General features: G+C 35.5%; 1 protein-coding gene across 5 annotated transcripts; it reads left to right on the forward strand.

Annotated features, from left to right (window-relative positions):
• Positions 1-285: 285 nt before the first annotated feature.
• Positions 286-15603, forward strand: LOC105317338 (serine-rich adhesin for platelets). Of its 5 annotated transcripts, XM_020062824.3 has the most exons (6): positions 286-424; positions 2822-3016; positions 3353-4521; positions 4705-4943; positions 7459-7491; positions 7737-8234. In XM_020062824.3, the coding sequence occupies exons 2-6, from the start codon at positions 2882-2884 to the stop codon at positions 8042-8044; spliced, it is 1884 nt and encodes a 627-aa protein (XP_019918383.3). In that variant the 5' UTR covers positions 286-424; positions 2822-2881; the 3' UTR covers positions 8045-8234. The 5 variants fall into 5 exon arrangements, with proteins under 5 accessions (XP_019918383.3, XP_011412250.3, XP_011412249.3 ...); XM_011413948.4 differs by lacking the exons at positions 7459-7491; positions 7737-8234 and adding an exon at positions 14156-15603; XM_011413947.4 differs by lacking the exons at positions 7459-7491; positions 7737-8234 and adding an exon at positions 12521-13231.
• The last annotated feature ends 1540 nt before the right edge of the window (positions 15604-17143 follow it).

The following is a 17143-nucleotide window of genomic DNA, read 5'->3' on the forward strand; positions in this document are numbered from 1 at the left end:
ATCGGTGAATGAAAAAAAAATCAGTGGAATATTTATTACATATTTTTATGTATAGAAATTGTTATATAGGCAAGGTATTTATTCACATGATTTTTAGAATAAATGATTTTACAAATTACAAATACTTTATTCCATGTGAAATCACTAATGTTTATTATAAAAATACTGTCGATCTATCTGTAAGTGCCGATATAATCTTTTATAAATTAACATATACCTGAATAATTCTTGTGTAGAAAATGCTCAAGTAATTCTTTTTTTCAAAGCCGGTCGGTCTTTGATTACGTTATTTGTATGCTTACAGGGATATGTACTTTTTGGGGTTATTAGTGGAGGCTTTGACACACACAAGGAACAATGGCGGAACAAATCCTGCACTGACCGTCTGTAGAAAGCGGACGTCCCTGCTTATTATCGGAGAGTGGTAATGTTTTGATGTAAATTGATTCAGTTTTAGCGTGACAATATCTCCAATGTTATGTTGCTTTTAAGTGTTATTGGAAATTCGAAAGTCTTCGATCGTTCGTTGGACGACATAGTTCACAGGTGCTTGGCATAGTTCAGAAACTGGAAACAGATATAGTGTAATCCCAGTAAAGCTAAAAAAGATACAAGTAATAGCTTTCCAAAAAGCTTAACCGACTAAACATAGTTATTCCATAGGGGGCATGTATCATTTTGGCAATAAGCTGATACATTTTTCCTCCTGAGAAAATGAAGCAATCAATTTTTATGAGTTGTACCCCTTGGCAGATTGACCAAAATTTTCTCATTTGATGAAATATAACTGTAAACCAATTTAAAGTTTAAAACAAGTAATAGCTTTCCAAAAAGCTTGCCTGACTAAACAAAATTATTCAATGGAAGCATGCATATATCAATTAGGCTATCTTATCAGAAATGAATTTTAATTTTCGCTGCTGATCTTAAATTTATAAACAGAACGACAAAATATCAGTTTTTTCCTTGATCTAGAACATATACATATTTTTCACTTGAAATTAAATAATTTTATTACTTCAATTTTTTTTGGCATGTACACATATCATATAAGTGCATGTAGATGTAAGCTTGAAAGCTAGAGATTAAATTGTCATTTTTTTTTAAAATTGTATTTGTTATATTAAGGTGCAAGATCAACTGAAAGGCATTTTTAAAAATTTCCTACCATATGTAATATGAAAGGGTATACAAACACATTGTTTTTGAATGTTTTTGAGACAGCTTCATCAAAATCATCTTGACAAGCAATTAAAAAAGGGTGAATTCTCAAATTCATGGGAAAAAACCCCTAACTGTAACTTAAATTCAATTAGAATTCCTTATTTGCAGTTTCATTTATTACATGCTTCTACAAAAATGGAGGGGGAATCCATGATATTTCCATTATTCTATAAAGTTAAGAAAAGTGCCTGCTGCAAAAAAAGTGGGAAGGGGGAAGCAGCCCCTATTCCTCACCCCAACCCCCGATGCTACGTGCCTGTAATTTAAACACACGGTGTGCTCTGGGGTATTCGCATGATCCCAATGGACTCGTCCACTAATCGGCGTGCAAAAACTATAAAACTATGAATGAGACATTATGGCGCGAAGTCCTGCTTTACCATTCACGCAACGGCTGAGATGTTTGAATGAACTCATCCATTGGCAGAGATCCATGGGGAGGGGGTCAGATGAATCCATAACATTTGTTTTGTAGCAGCTACATACATGTAGATTATACTTTGGATCGGATGTTTTGGAAGAAATCTATCGAATTAACAAACACACTTGGTTAGTAATTGTTAAATGTAGTAATGTAGTTTTAGTAAGACTCGCGAGTTATGCTCCCTTTTCAAGATTAACGAAATCGCCCAACTGAATGAAAATCCGGTCACACCCCACTTTGGCGATTTAGTTCCTCCAGTAAACATTCCAGCTGTATAGATATATATTTGTTTTAATCCAAACTGATGACTCTCTTGTAATAATCATAATCCAACACCAATTATTACTTACATTGTACCGTAATAGACAATATGTAACAAATTGTTGCGATGACCCTCTCCCATTTTTCCACCGTTCAAATATGACTATGGTAATCTATTTTTAATTCAGGATCACTGAATGATGAACATCCCTTTTACTTGAAAACTCTAACTCGCTGTTGTTATTATATCCCATATAACATTTTCATCAATTGTGAATGTAAATGCTGACACTTTAAACATGCATCAGTTAATCTTTTTTGTGAAATATGATGATATTGCTTGCTTCCATTGTGTGCACTGTTTCGGAGAAGGAAACTTTTAAACCTTAGATATGCCTGACATCATTAAAATTAACTTTAATTCATGTTAGGTGAATAAAGCTATGTAGGTAAACCAGCGACATAATCTAGTGACTGTAATGGACCTGTTCTTTTCTCATGCAATGAAGAAAAAGATCAATTTGATAGTGTCCATTTAGCAGAAAAAATAGATGCATAGAGAACTTAGTTTACAGCATAACCATTATTGTAAATGTTTAAACAATATTTATTGAATTTATTAAATTATGTAATATACAATGTAGAGGCATTACTTAAGAATAGGAAAATGATATTTCCAGAACCCTGTATCATAAATTTTGAACCACAAAAATATGTCACAGAAATTAAGTGTTAAAAGGATCAGGTCTATATTAAAAGATAAGCCTTTTTTTTTTTATATTTGAAGTTATTTTTATATGCTTATCCAATGGGCCTTTATTTTCAGCATCACTAAAGAACCTTTTTATCATTATCAAGCATTATTTTCTTTTCAAATGACATATCAATTTACTATCTTTTTTACTTTTGTAGGTTTATGTTCAATAAAGATCCTTTTACACCTGTTCAGCAATAAACCAAAGGGCCACCACCATGTTGTCAAACTGTTACCAGAAGTTCTATACAAACCAGATCCACTCCAGCTCTTTGCTGTGTCAGCTGTCCACCATGTGGAAGAGCCAGGTCCTCTGTGACGCCATGATTAGATCGGGCTCAACAATCATCAAAGTATATCCATATTTCTATTTTTAGATTTTATTCATGATAAATTCAGTTTCTTTGACAATGGTTCTGGATTTTATCACTACATGTAATAGGAAATGTTAAGAAATGAATAAAACAATGTATTTTGAAGGTCATTAATGAAATTGGAAACTTGTAGAAATAGGTCCCAAAATAATATGACATAAATTGATACGAAAATAGGTATAACTCACTAATGTTTTTCTTAACATTCCAAAAATTGCTTTATTCCTTATTCAGCATTTTACTCAATGCAATGGTGCCTGAGAAACTAGTTATAATTGTTTTTAGCCTTTCATTGTTTTGAGATCCTGTTTACAGGCACATCGGGTAATCTTGGTTGCCGCTTGCCCAATGTTACAGTCTATGGAGAAGTCATCAGTAGGATCACACCTGGAGGTTCGCCTAGCATCAGACATCACAGCAGATTCCATTAACACATTCCTACAGTACTTGTATGAGGGCTTCATGATGCTGACAGAGGAAAATTGTAGAGAAGTGGAGAAAATTGCCAGATTGTTACAAGTTGACAGTGTCATTAAGTGCTGTGCAGACTTTAGCAAGTGCATAAGCTTGAAAACTGGTACGAGTAATTTTAATAATGAACAATATCGCTACACATTCCATGACATGATTGAATTCCGCCATGTTAGGTCTTCTGACCTGCAGAAGACAGTGCAAGATAAAATGAAGAGACCTGCTACAGATTTCCTCAGAGCAGGAAGCCCGAGTGCTAAAAGGCCAAAGCATTTCCGGATGGGGAGTCCTTCTGATATTTCAGTGATAGCAGATAGGTTATCCATGGCACAGAGCTACGCACATCAAGAGAAAGTGAACCATTCCAGTGCTCTGACACCAAGTCAGAGACAGAACAGTAATTCCCAGAAACAACCTGTCTACCCAGTGGAGATAGTGGAGGACAGCATCGAGCTGGTGCAAACAGAATTGAACCCTGAAACAAACACAGTTAATGTGGATGAGGCCGTGTCGGTGGGGATCACCAGCCATATAGACAATTCCTCAGACTTACAAGTGATCGACATATCAAAAGATAAATCAAGCCAAAATAGTGCTAGCAGTAGTAGCTCTGCTGTCCTTTCCCACCACCCCCCTGACTCCATCACTGTGAATCCTCTGGAAAATTTTGCAAATTCAGACAGCTCCATATCTAGTCTTAGAGAGTCTCCCTTCGCTTCTGCTCTGACATCTCATCGAACATTATCCTCAGCTTCATCCAGACATCATGATGACATCCCCACCATACGGAGGTCGAAAGGGCCCGACCGGCCCCCAGAACCTCTGTCCTTGCAGACAGTACAGCAGATGACTAGAGCCTCAAACTCCCTGGCCTCCAGCAGCAGCCCTACACAGTCCAACTCAGACTCTCAGTGCAGCAGACCATCGATGGTTCCATCAGAGAGAGCAAATCGGACCAGCAGGGCTGGGGCGTCTAGTACTTACCAAACACCAGATTCAAAGAAAGAAAAAAGGTACAGGGTCAAATATAGTATGAAAAGCATAGTTAATCCATTTTCCAGCTTAAAATGTTTATTTACTGAGAAACTAGTAATTCTAGATGGTACAAATCTTTTGTTGAAAATAATCTAACTACAGTGCAAGTACCGGTAAATATAAAGCTTTAGTTTGAGATAAAAGTTATCAATTTATATCAGCTCTCAACAAGGTGACCCGGACCTGAGCATTGTGAAAAAAGAAGCAGAGGAAGATGCTGCCAACCCAGGATTGGACATGTATGTGGACTCACTGAACGAGCCCAATGACACAGGGCAGCGAGATTCTGAGGTGGATGACACAGAGGGGGAGGTCACTGGTGACTGGAGCAAAGAGGACCTGTCCATGGAAGGCACCCCTGGTACTGAACAAACAATGTGGGTGGATCCGAGCTTCAAAGGTGTGTAGACTTTTGTACTCTAGTACAGTACATCTTGTCTGATCCTTACAAACTGTGCTTTCATCAATATTCGTGGGCGTCAGGCCCCTGGAACATAAAACTTAGACAAGCTCACTTTTGATCTCAATCTTACTTTTCCACTATATATTCCCTTTTTATAAGTGAGACTGAGATGAAAAGTGAGCTCGTCCAAGTTTTATGGTCTCAGGGCCTGAATTTGTGGGTTTTATGGAAATCACAGTTTATGTAGACAGTGATCCTATCAATATAATGTTTTATTAGAAATTGCACATCAATGAATATTAAATTTTGTGAATCAACTCAAAAATGAAATCCATGAAAAATTTTTATTAGGGAATATTGATAAAACCAAAATAGTATATAAGGAAAGCTCTCTGCAATTGAAGCTTTTGTAAGCATTGTTCTCTGAATTGAATTATGCTCTAACCAAATGACCAATTATCATTTTGGAAGTTAGTTTAATTTGTTAGTTGTTTGGATAAGACAAGTTTCACTGTACATCTCAAAGACAGACGATTCAGGTTTTTGCCACCAATTCATATAAATTGTTTCATTCTTTTTCTACTTTGCTGATCATAAAGATCATTTTATTTTCATAAACAAGACTTTCCAATAATGTACAGATATGGGAAAAATGTAGCATTTATTCATTATCTTCCTTTGGTATATATTTTAATACTGTAAACCAAGTAATGGTGTTATGTGCATGTGATAAATATCATTGATAACCGTGAGCAACCCCTTCTCGTGAATATCAAGGTTATGAACTTGTCATTCAATATACCTGTAATTTTTATTAAAAATTAATTTGCTCAGATCAGCTCTCCATTGACCATGTCTGAATTAAAAATGATATGTATAATACTTGGTTTACAGTATTATGGAAGTATAAAATTCCAGACCTTTTGTTTATATATATATGGCGTATTCAGTGGCGGATCCAGGAATTTGAAAACGGGGGGGGGGCGCAGTTAAAGGCAGGGGGTCTGGGGGCCGCCTTGAGGCCCCCAGTGGAAGCTCCTGAAGCCCCCGGAAGCTCCTGAAATCTAGATATTTTGAAAGGCAAAATCATGTTGTCTGGAGGGCCAATTTTTACTTTTTTTCCCGTCATTTTAGTCACTAGAAATGTTACCAATATGTTATGAGACATTTAATTTTGAAGTAACAAAAGCTGCAGAAAGTTTCAATTGAGCTCTTACAAATAAGAAGTATTTATTTCATTGTATCTGGGATAAGACTTTAAACTAAATTTTGTTCATTTTGTAGGCTTTTGCAATTTTACTCAATAATATTGTTATTTGTCATAATTGTCCAGGAGAAAATTTGCACCAATGAGTTTGTCGGTCGTAAATAATTAAAATAAATAAAAACAAGAAATACTTCAAAATATCGTACACAATTATAGGTGTAATTACTAAACTATATCGAATGAAAGAACACTTCTACATGAATATGCCTACAAATTATAAATCTTTGTATTTTTCATTTTACAAATTGAATTTAATATTAAAGTAAAGCATGACTTTATATGATCAGAAAAAAATCATCCACAAAAAAAAAAAAAAAAAAAAAAATCAAACGGGGGGGCGCGCGCCCGGCGCGCCGGCGCTGGATCCGCCACTGGTATTTGCTCTCAGCCAAACATCAAGGCTAGTTTTTGTTGCAATACATCTATAAAGGTTAACACACTTGTACTAGGAGTAGCCTCTGTAGTGTACTGTCTATGCTTGCCTGATGTGTTTCCATTGATATATACAATAACATGGTGTATTGTGTATTGCCTTGGTGTCTGTCTCGTATATGGGCCGACTAAGACACAGTAGACACTGGCAAGTTAGACCGTCAATAGATGGAAATCTTGTCCCTCTTGGCTTTAAGATGACAGCTCTAACAACTGCAGGAGATGGGATGTCATAGAATTGAATGAAAAAACCAGACAAGGTCAACTCTACCCAATGTGGCAGCCGAATCAGATCCTGTTGTAACAATTCATTCCATTTGTCTTGGCAGGAGTTACCACACTTTCAACCCATCTGAGTCCCTTTTGTTTCACCTGTTGATCAGTATTCTTCAAATTCTGTGCAGTAAACCCATCAAATTGATTTTGCACAGTCTTGAATGATAGTGCATTTGATTGGTTTAGCTTATGTCCAATGAGATTGGACACATGGTTTAGCTTATGTCCAATGAGATTGGACACCTAAAAATTCTGTATATAACATGCATGGTGAACATTTCAGCCTGAGACTAGTGAATAAGCTTTGTATTAAGCATGCCTATCTAACTCCTGGATTCACTTTCTTCTCTTAAATATGTGACATTCAATACAATCACTATAAGTCATTTCTGATTGAGTAATGGATTTCTCACTTTTTACAATAAATTACAAAATGTGAATTTTGGCTCTACTTATCATAAATGTTTAATTCAACACACTAAGCTTAGAAGTAATTTGACAATAATATTTTACTCTCATTATCTTGTACAATTTAAGGAACTTTGGAAAGTTATGTAAAGGAAATAAAGAGTAAGTGCAAAATTTTTTTTACAAAGAATGCCAGTTTATCTTTTAACACCCAATCAATATTTTTCTTCAATGATTCATGTACCGGTATCTTCTTACTGATCAATAGATAAATTAAGTACATATAATTAATCTTTAAGAATTAATTACATGAGATATTTAGATATGCATGAATTCTTATATTTAAAAAGTAGGGAATTCCACTTAAGATCTGTAAGTGTAAGAGCTCCGTCTGTTTCTCCTTCCAGATAAGTATGAGAACGAATGGGGCGAAGCAGAGATAGAAAGTGAATCCAGGCATAGCTTCCCAGGACATTTCTTGAAACGATTGCCCGGTTCCAAGAAAAGGGCCTGTGTTTATTGTAGTATGCGTAACACTAAACATAAGCTAGGCTGGCCCGTGAAGTCGCACTACGTTTGTTCCGAGTGCGATGTAGCACTGTGCAGGACCGGCCAGGGGTGCTTTGTGAGCTACCACAAACTGAAATCCTGCCATCCCGACTTGTCTCAAGAAGACCTGAAACGGAAATATAAATATGGGGAATTTACCTTCTAACCAGTTATTTAAAAAAAGTGTTTGGATTTGAAAGAAGATGTGTCATGTTCTTGGCCGAGTTATTTGTGTATTCACTGTATTATAAAGCGCTTTGATGATGGTGGTTGGTATGCACTGACCCCTATTGTGATGAGCATGTGTATATTTATAAATGACTTAATTTTGTTTTATAATAAATACTCAAACAATATCTTTGATCTTTAAATAAAGGACCAATAAAAACAGACAATACAAATGAGAATGCTGATGCAGACATTTTAATCACTTATTACCGATGTTATGGTATTAGATATCGCTTTTCTATTTAATAGAAAGAAACCAGTTTTCTGATATAGCGAGAGAAGGCAAAATGTTACATTTTCTGTATTGAAAACCATGTGACCAACTTGGACTACCTTATGGAATTCTTTTAATTTATTGCCGGTTTCCAACAGTTAATGGCAACAACACATTTAAATATTCGCTGTAAGTTTCAAGAAAGTAGAATTAGTAGGAAAAATTTATCAAATGATTCATGATGAATCATGATACTAGGTTTTATAGGAAACTAAATCCAGGTATCTGAATTCCAATTCGTAAATGGCAGTGTGTATTATTTGTTTTATTAGTTTATTTAACATTAAGCATCTGAATCTGTTTTGGAATGTTTACAATTGTTAATTAAGGAATAAGGAATCATTCTTTGAGTATTATGAGGTGATAATTTCGGTCGGGGCGTGATCAAATCCAATAAAGCCCAAAGACTGATTCCTTATTACTTATATTTATATAATTTAAAGCCATCGTAGGATTAAAAATTTAAATATAAATAAGCAAACCCCGCTAGCGCCTCAATTAGGTGTCATTTGAAGTTATGGGTTATATAGTACAAAATCGATACGTAATGTTATCACATACAAAGACACTGGTAAATCACATACAAAGACACTGGTAAATGTAAATATTACCGTATATTGATGTGAGGATGTACACACAATGGAAATTGATGATGTTGGTTTTCTGACATTGGGACTTTGTTGTTTCATTGTTTCTCAATAGATGTAGACTGGTGTTTATTTCTGAAAACTTTTTATAAAACTAATGAAATAAATAATGAAAAAACCCGACTACAGTGATAAAGTTTGATGTAGAGGGGTTGTAAGAAGTCTTGAAAATAAATACAACACTGCAGTATTGATAAATAATGCCCATTCACAAAAAGATTGGTTATTGAAGGATGAAAAAATTCTTGTAAATGAAAAACAAGTCGCAAAGTGTGCTGCATATTGCTTTTTAAGATATAAGCCTTTCATCTAAATGCGTTTCATGTAATCTATTGGATTATCTGCAGCTTGCTCCTGTAAACAAGTAAGCATATTGGCTTAATGAAGTGCAAAGCTTGAATGTGAAGAAGCTTTCCATGTTGTGTGTGTCATCTGAGCCATGCTCTGTAATGAAACTCTTTCTCTTGTCTCTTGCAGAGCATGGTTGGATAAGTACACCACATCGGGCCACAGAGGTTCTGACCCAACTGGCTTTGTACTCCACCCCACCTGGTGGTGGTCTGACTCCCATAGAGCCCCCGCCTCTCTCTGTGTATGTCACTCCCCCCAATGGAGGCAGCAGCAGACGCAAAAAGAAAAAACAGTACGACCCTTCAATGGATCACAAAGAGAGTGCGTTGAGCAAAGAGGATGAAAAGAGTACAGACGATTCAGTGTCGGCTGATGGGGAGGCCTTCTGTGCTAGTGGGCTGGTATCCACAATGACTGAGACTGAGTTTGTTCAGTTGTCCAGTATGATTCCTTCATTCAGTGACTCTAAGGTGCACTGTACTGAAAGCCTGCAAGGAAAACAGAAGAACTGTGTTCTCTGCAAGTACCTGGGTAGAAAAACCAATGAAGGACTACTGAAGGTTCGAACCAGAGCCAAATGTAACGCTTGTGATACTCCACTATGCAAAGGACCGCCCAGGAACTGTTTCCGGGACTTCCATGAGCTGTACAAGAAATTCAAATTTCCAGACTTGAAATGGAGTCATGCTTCTGTGTACCAGTACCCTGGAAGAGGGGTGAACGCTCGCTTTATCATCAGCCCAGATATCAATGATCCCCTTCAACAACAATGAGGAAAATACTGCTGTTTTTTTTTTTATATAAACAACCGGTTCTTAAACCAATGTACAACAAAATTGATCATGATAGGACTAGTTGTACCAGAAGATGTGATTGCTCAATGGCTATGCACGTGGCTCCCTCTATATGCTTTACTTACTGACATTGTGAAAATATGGGTGTTGGTGATTTTTTACATTTATTTTTATATTCTTCTTATTTAAAAGATCCTTATTCTCCTTATTTGTCAGGTATCAGCATTTTCAGTACTTGCAAGGAAATGAATATGTTCCTAGAGGTATTCTTTTTGAAATCTCACTGGTTGCATGAGTTTTCAAGGTACGAATATGAAAGTATTTAGATACTTTTTTCTTCCAAGAAATTTTCACACCTGACCAATTTCAAAGGAATATATATATACCCCAAACATTTCAGTTGTTCACCTAACTGTTCGAATCCTATCAAAGTCTGTAAACAGGCTTAAGTCTATATAAAAGTGGAAAGTTCTTCTACAAAAGAAGACAAGAATAATGAAATTATGAGAATTTATTACAACATTTTTTTAAGCAAATCATTATAAAGAAGTTTAGAAGTGGTGCCCATCATTTTTTTTCTGCGCTACATCATATTTATTTCCACAATACCTGGTAATTTTTTAATTTGATTCAGAGTGATCATTTTTTCTTCATGTTTGTTGTGGAGAAAACCAGAACTCTTTTGCAGTTATCATCCTATTACTTGAAAAGTTACCAAAAAGTCTCAAAATAAACTCAATTGATGCCAACCTAAAATTGGATAAGTAATCAATAAGCATGTATTAAAAACAACACTGGTGTTGGCGTGATGATGGACTGTAGTATTTGACTTTTACCTGATATACACAGTGATATTTAGCTCATCTGGTTCATTAAATCAAGCTTTCCTATTGACAGTCGGTCACTTGTATATGTTCTTATAGATACACATTACATCTAGAAATGGACACCATGCAAAGTCATTATTGCTTGCACAGGTTTTTATCCAGTTTAACAAGTGTAAGTGGATTTTTTTTTGGTACATACTTGGTTCTAAGACCATCTACAGAAGTCATTTTATTTGATCATCAGATTGCTTACTAAAACATCTAAGAGCTTTTTCTTAATTAGAAGAATTTTTTCAAAAGGGTGTTTTTTTCACTGTAAAGAGTTATTTTTACCATATACATTTTCATCTGTAAAAGTTAAGATTCACATTAATACAGTTGAGTATAAAGAAATATAGTTTACCATTTTTTATAAGCCCAATTTGAATTTGCCTACAGGCAATGATGACAAAGATATGGGGAAAAAAACTTGGGTGAAAATAGTAAATACAGTAGTTAATAAAACAATTGCATTAATTGTCCTAAAAATATTTTAAAATTTCTTGTTATTTCTAGTATATATTTTTATGAAGTTCTTGCTTACATGTTTTATCTAGTCATTGGAGCAGGTTTGCTTACATATAATGTGAATGTATTCTGAGTGTACGGAGATGGAAATGAACTATATAAAGTAAACCAGTAGCAGGCACTCTGGTGATACTCAGGGTCAACCCAAGCTGTGAATGAGCAAACTAAGAATCCATGTATTAAAGAGGCCACAATAGATTGTAAAATTTTTATTGATTTCTAATATTTGAAACTGATAGGTTGTGTTCAGTCTCTGTGTAAAATCTCCACTAAACTTAATTAGAGTGGACTTACATGTATGTAGAATAGGTCAATGTTTAAAAATCACACAGGGCATTCCATGCAGAGGAATAATTATTTTCTGCCATTGTTTATATGGTAGTTTGTTTATATATGTATAACTCATGTTATAGCCAGATTTATATTCATATATATATATATAGTATCTTAATTACAGAGTTTATCAGCTATACTTATGTGCTGTATTTGTTGATTATTAATAAATTCTATGGATTTTTAGAGCTTTTAATTTTCTTTAGACGTTGAGATTGTGTTTGTTGTACAGTTGATTGTTTTTCAATCATGGATCTTCATCGCCAGAATTATCTCAACTAGATTTAAAAAAAGGGATGCTTTATGCAGACACGCAGTTTATTTAAAGCCATGTCCTTTCCCCCTGAAAAACTCTAACAGTACATTTATAGTAACACTAGGTGTTTCTAATGTTTCCATGATGAAACATCATGAACAATATTAATTGCAATGCAACGCATGTTGCAAATTGGAAAAGTTCTCTTGAAATTGATCCTTCTGGGTTTGTGTTCATGGTGTAGTTTGAAGTAGATTGGGTCTTAAGTCCTTACCGGATGTACATAAGCCCCCCTACTGGACAGTTCCTGATTTGGATCAATGTATGCCATGCCCTGGCAATAACTCTTTGTTTCTGTTTTGCAGGGCATGGCGTGACGCATTCCAAACACCGTCCAGACCACCCGTCTAACATCCGGTTCCCACCCAGGCAAATCCCGGCCTCCTATAGGTCACAAGAAAACGCGTCGAACACGACAACAACTATGGTTGACCACTCTCTGGGTCAGATGTTTATCAGTACGGAATTCATGAAAGGAGATGAAGAAATGGGCGATCAACATCAGTTGGCGGGGAAACAATCGCAGCTAGTGGAGATGGAAAATCAGTTGACAGCTGATGACTTTGTCAAAATGAAAATGCAGTCGGAAGTACCGTTTATGGACGAAAGTCGAATACACGTCTCAGAGAGTTTGCAAGGAAAACAGAAATATTGCCTTGTTTGCAAACACTTGGGCCGACGGACTAATGATGGGACCCTGGCCGTCCGCACGCGAGCCAAGTGTTCCGTGTGCGATATACCGTTGTGCAAAGGACCACCTCGAAACTGTTTCCGTGATTTCCACGAGATTTGTCGTCTGTGTAAATACCCTAACCTGCAGTGGACCTTACTGTAAAGATGTGTGTTTATGAAGGTGAAGGGCCTGGGACTGTAATTTGATGACGATCCTTGTTTTGTATTCATTGGGTGTTTGGTTCTTGCCATTAATGTAATTCGTGGATAGTTTATTTACATATATGTTGTTCTTAAATATGTTTTGCTTTTTGGAGTAAAGTAATAAAACGTTTTGAAAACATTATGCTTGTTAATCCAAGAAACATTCATCTACACACATACTTTTTGTGTCCATAATGTACTTTGTCAAATGTGATTTAAGGTACTTCACTACACCGAGACTTATACTTTTTAAGACTCTACGTCACAAGATGGCGATTGAAATGTTTTGTTAAACTGTTTGTATCAATCGATGCAGATGTATATCGTCATAGATCAGTGGTTAAAGTATCAGGCTTGTGAACCGCAGGTCATGAGTTCGAATCCACCTGGGGCTTTTGTTTATGTTTACTGAATGAAATTTTTGAAAATATCATTTTTTATCTAAAATTGCACATTTTTTCGCCTATTTTACATATATATACTTCTTATCCATCATGCTTTATATCATAATCAAGTAATTTTCTGCTGATTTGAGAAACTATTTCAAGGTGTAGTGAGGCACCTTAAAAAAAATTCTGAGAGTGTCAACCGGCAAGTTAAGCCTGCAATGAAATTATATTTATATCCTTTCTGAAGCTTTGCCTTTCACTTTGAAGCTATTGTGCAAAGATGATACTAGCAAGTTCAATTGATAAATCTAACTTTCACGCTTATGGAAAAGTTGATATGAAAGTCGCCCAATATTTTCACCAAGCTAAGGCTTACAGTTTGAGAAGTAAATGATCTTATTACTTGTATGTATCAGTTTAATTGTAATTGTGCACTTTATAAGAATTAACTGAGAAAACAACCATAAACTGTATTTGTAATGAATTTGGTCGTATTTAAATGCAGTATACCTATCAGATAAATGAAGAAAGTTTTTTAGCCAAGCTATTATAAATAGTTTATTTTAACCATTAGATTTGGAAACGAGCTATGCAGATTTGTAGATGGACAGATGTCATATTACGGGGTATAACGTGTACAATAACTGTTTCATGAAATTTAATTTATTTTTGTAGGTTGTTCAACGGAGAAGAAAAGGAAACCAAAGGCGGCGTTAGGTCTTGGAATTCCGAACGAGAACCTGCACTTTCTTTCAGTCATCCACGGCTGCAAAAAACTGTGCGCGTTTTGTTTATCCAACAAAATCCGCACAAAAGCTGGCTGGTTCATCTATACCAAGTTTAAGTGTGATTATTGTAACGTCCCGCTCTGCCAGGAACGTTCCGGACGATTCTGTCATCTGTTGTATCACAAGCACCTGGCGGAGAACTTCTCCGAACAGCTCGAGGAAAGGGAGGTAAGCAACCAACTTCCGGGTCTAGATCATTTAAATGTGCGGCGGAAACACCCGAGGAAAGGCGGAATTCCTCCCGTCCAGTTTACGGCAGCCACGGACGATGACCACATCGACCTTGACTCGGGTAACGAGGCGGACGAAGACTTACTGGGTCCTTTCTTTTACGACGAGACTGGAATAGAACCTGAAGGGGCCACGAAATCTATGTAATTATTTATTCAAAGCTATGCACAAATGAACGAATTTACATGTTTGCACTTCCATATCAAATGATCACTAATACGTGTATATATTTTGCAAAGCATTTAGGTGATAATATTATTAGTTTGGTTTTCTTCTAGCAATGCGTTAACAATTTGTCTGACTCTCAATTGTCCATTGTTCATTGTCAAAATACTGTAGTATGGGTGAATTTCTTGACATATTGGATGTGAGTAGTGAATGATAATTCCTACTTACATGTAAGTATATATTACAAACAAAGGCACATGGCCTTAAAAATATTTCCTTCTATAGTAAGATACTGTACTATTATAGTCTAGGAGGTTATTTTATTATAATAAGTGTGATCACAGATGGTTGATGCGATGTCGCGAGTTGTTTTTTATTACAATGATTTTGTACAGTTTTGAACGTTTATTATTTGTTATGTATTATTATAGAGACAGAAGTATATTTCTTTTCTACAAGTTGGGGCATTAGTGATGCTGTGTTGAATTCCATTGTTTTTTGTATCATGCATTTTCTGACAATGTTACTGTGATACCAGTTCGTCTTTGAGCTATTTATAAAGAAGGTAAATAGAGTTTGATAAATCAAACATCACCACTTCCATAGGAAAGCACCATAATATATCAAACTTAAATCAGACATATTGTTTTTACCCCGTTGCCAAAGCAATGCCATCTTATTACATGGAGCAGTCAAACTTTGTACATGCTTTCTATTATTGGTGTTATTGGAATCAATTATCGCACAAATCCTGATTTACTGTAAGTAAACACAGCGTATACTAGTAGGTCTGAGGCATTTTCATATGTGGCATTATATTTATTCTTTATATGATGAATATATATATATATGTTTTTTTTTACATCAGAGTATCATGTCTTATTTTAGAGTACATGCGTGTAGTTATATGCTTTATTGAATAAATTACCACAACAATTTGGTGTATGTGCCGTGTTTGTCGAATTATGATGAATTGCGACCACGCCCATTTCATGTCTACGCACAGGATCGTGTACTTAAAGAATCATCCTTGTTCGTCATTTGACCACTTTACAAGAGTAAATCCAAATGCTCACAGCATCCTTTGCGCAAAAAAGCGAACATGTGTCCATTTGGCACTAGAATGATGAACGCATATTGCAGTAAACATTCGGTCGTTGATTCACAGCTGGTTATAACTTGAGATACACAGTTTGAATATATCACTGGAAATGTTAAATTAATAGGCTATTGTAGACTTATCAGTCCCCTTCTCTAGCCGTTTGTAGGTTTTTGGTCAACATATACATTGGAGCGAGGACCACGTCACACACCTTTTAACAGGTCTTAAGTTGTTCATGCACGGATCTAGGGGGAGGAAGAATACGCGCATGTTGTTTCCCTTTCTATTAACCATATACATGTACATTGTAATTGGTTCGGAGCTCACAGTCTGTAAAAATTAAGAAATTAATAACTTTATCAGGATGATTACATAGCTAAATTAAAATTTATCTTAAAGTTATCTGGACGTATGCATAGCGATAATACCAATTGTAGCAGAGAACGGTATTACTAACTAAAAAAGTTTTAAAGATAACCCCCCCCCCCCCGGCCTCAAGATATGAGGTGTCTGCAAGAAATCTGCAGAAAATCAGAGCAGTTTTTTAAGAATATATACAACGATTTGAACAATGTCCTTTCCTGTAATCTTGTCATTCTAAAAAAATAATTTTTCAGTTTTCTCCTTCAAACTAACACCCTTTTGGGTGGGTCATGCCCTTTGATTTTAACGAGGCCGGGTCTAATTTGTTCTGCCCTAGATTTTTGGATGAAACTTTTTACATGAATTTCTACTGATATAATTATTATTTTAAGATTAAAAAATAAGACATTTACCACACCGTTTGTTTAGGGGGTCATCTCAAAGATTGTTAATCTTTAACATAGGACCCTATGGGATTTTGCTTGAAATGTATCAATTTTGCATATTTTTTACATTTTTTCAAAACTTCTGCCCTAGGGATTTCTTTTTCTGTTCTACATATTAAAGTTATTGCTAAAAGGCATCAAATGGTCAAATAAAAAAAACCTTTCACCTCCTGGTTTGTTCCAGGGGTCTTATCAAAGTTGATTTTTGTATGCCCAATTTCCCAGATTCGTCAGATAATGGCTATTTTTTATTTGACAAAGGCGGAAAAGGTGATCTATATAGTATTATTAAAACATTCAGACATATTTAAGTAATAAAAAAATATATAACATCACAAATTAAGGGTCATTAATATAAAGTACATGGTTACTGTCTTGAAATATATGAATTAAGCTATATTTAGGCGGGTTAAGAAAACGTGACAGAGGGCTAGGCTTGCTGAACCCTCTTCACGTTTTCGACCCGAGCCCAAATATAGCTTACACTTCGAGACATTTATGTTTATTCCACAATATAACATTATTTTTACGCATCAAACGAGATATTTTCAACAATTTTCGCTGA

This window comes from Magallana gigas, chromosome 5 (assembly GCF_963853765.1).
Source record: "Magallana gigas chromosome 5, xbMagGiga1.1, whole genome shotgun sequence".
NCBI classification, from domain to species: Eukaryota; Metazoa; Mollusca; class Bivalvia; order Ostreida; family Ostreidae; genus Magallana; species Magallana gigas.

Coding starts and splice junctions, on each gene's coding strand:
- LOC105317338 (XM_011413946.4), top strand. CDS start 2,882: ATGTTGTCAAACTGTTACCAGAAGTTCTATACAAACCAGATCCACTCC. Junction 3,017..3,352: donor CGGGCTCAACAATCATCAAA/GTATATCCATAT, acceptor TCCTGTTTACAG/GCACATCGGGTAATCTTGGT. Junction 4,944..9,504: donor GGTGGATCCGAGCTTCAAAG/GTGTGTAGACTT, acceptor TGTCTCTTGCAG/AGCATGGTTGGATAAGTACA.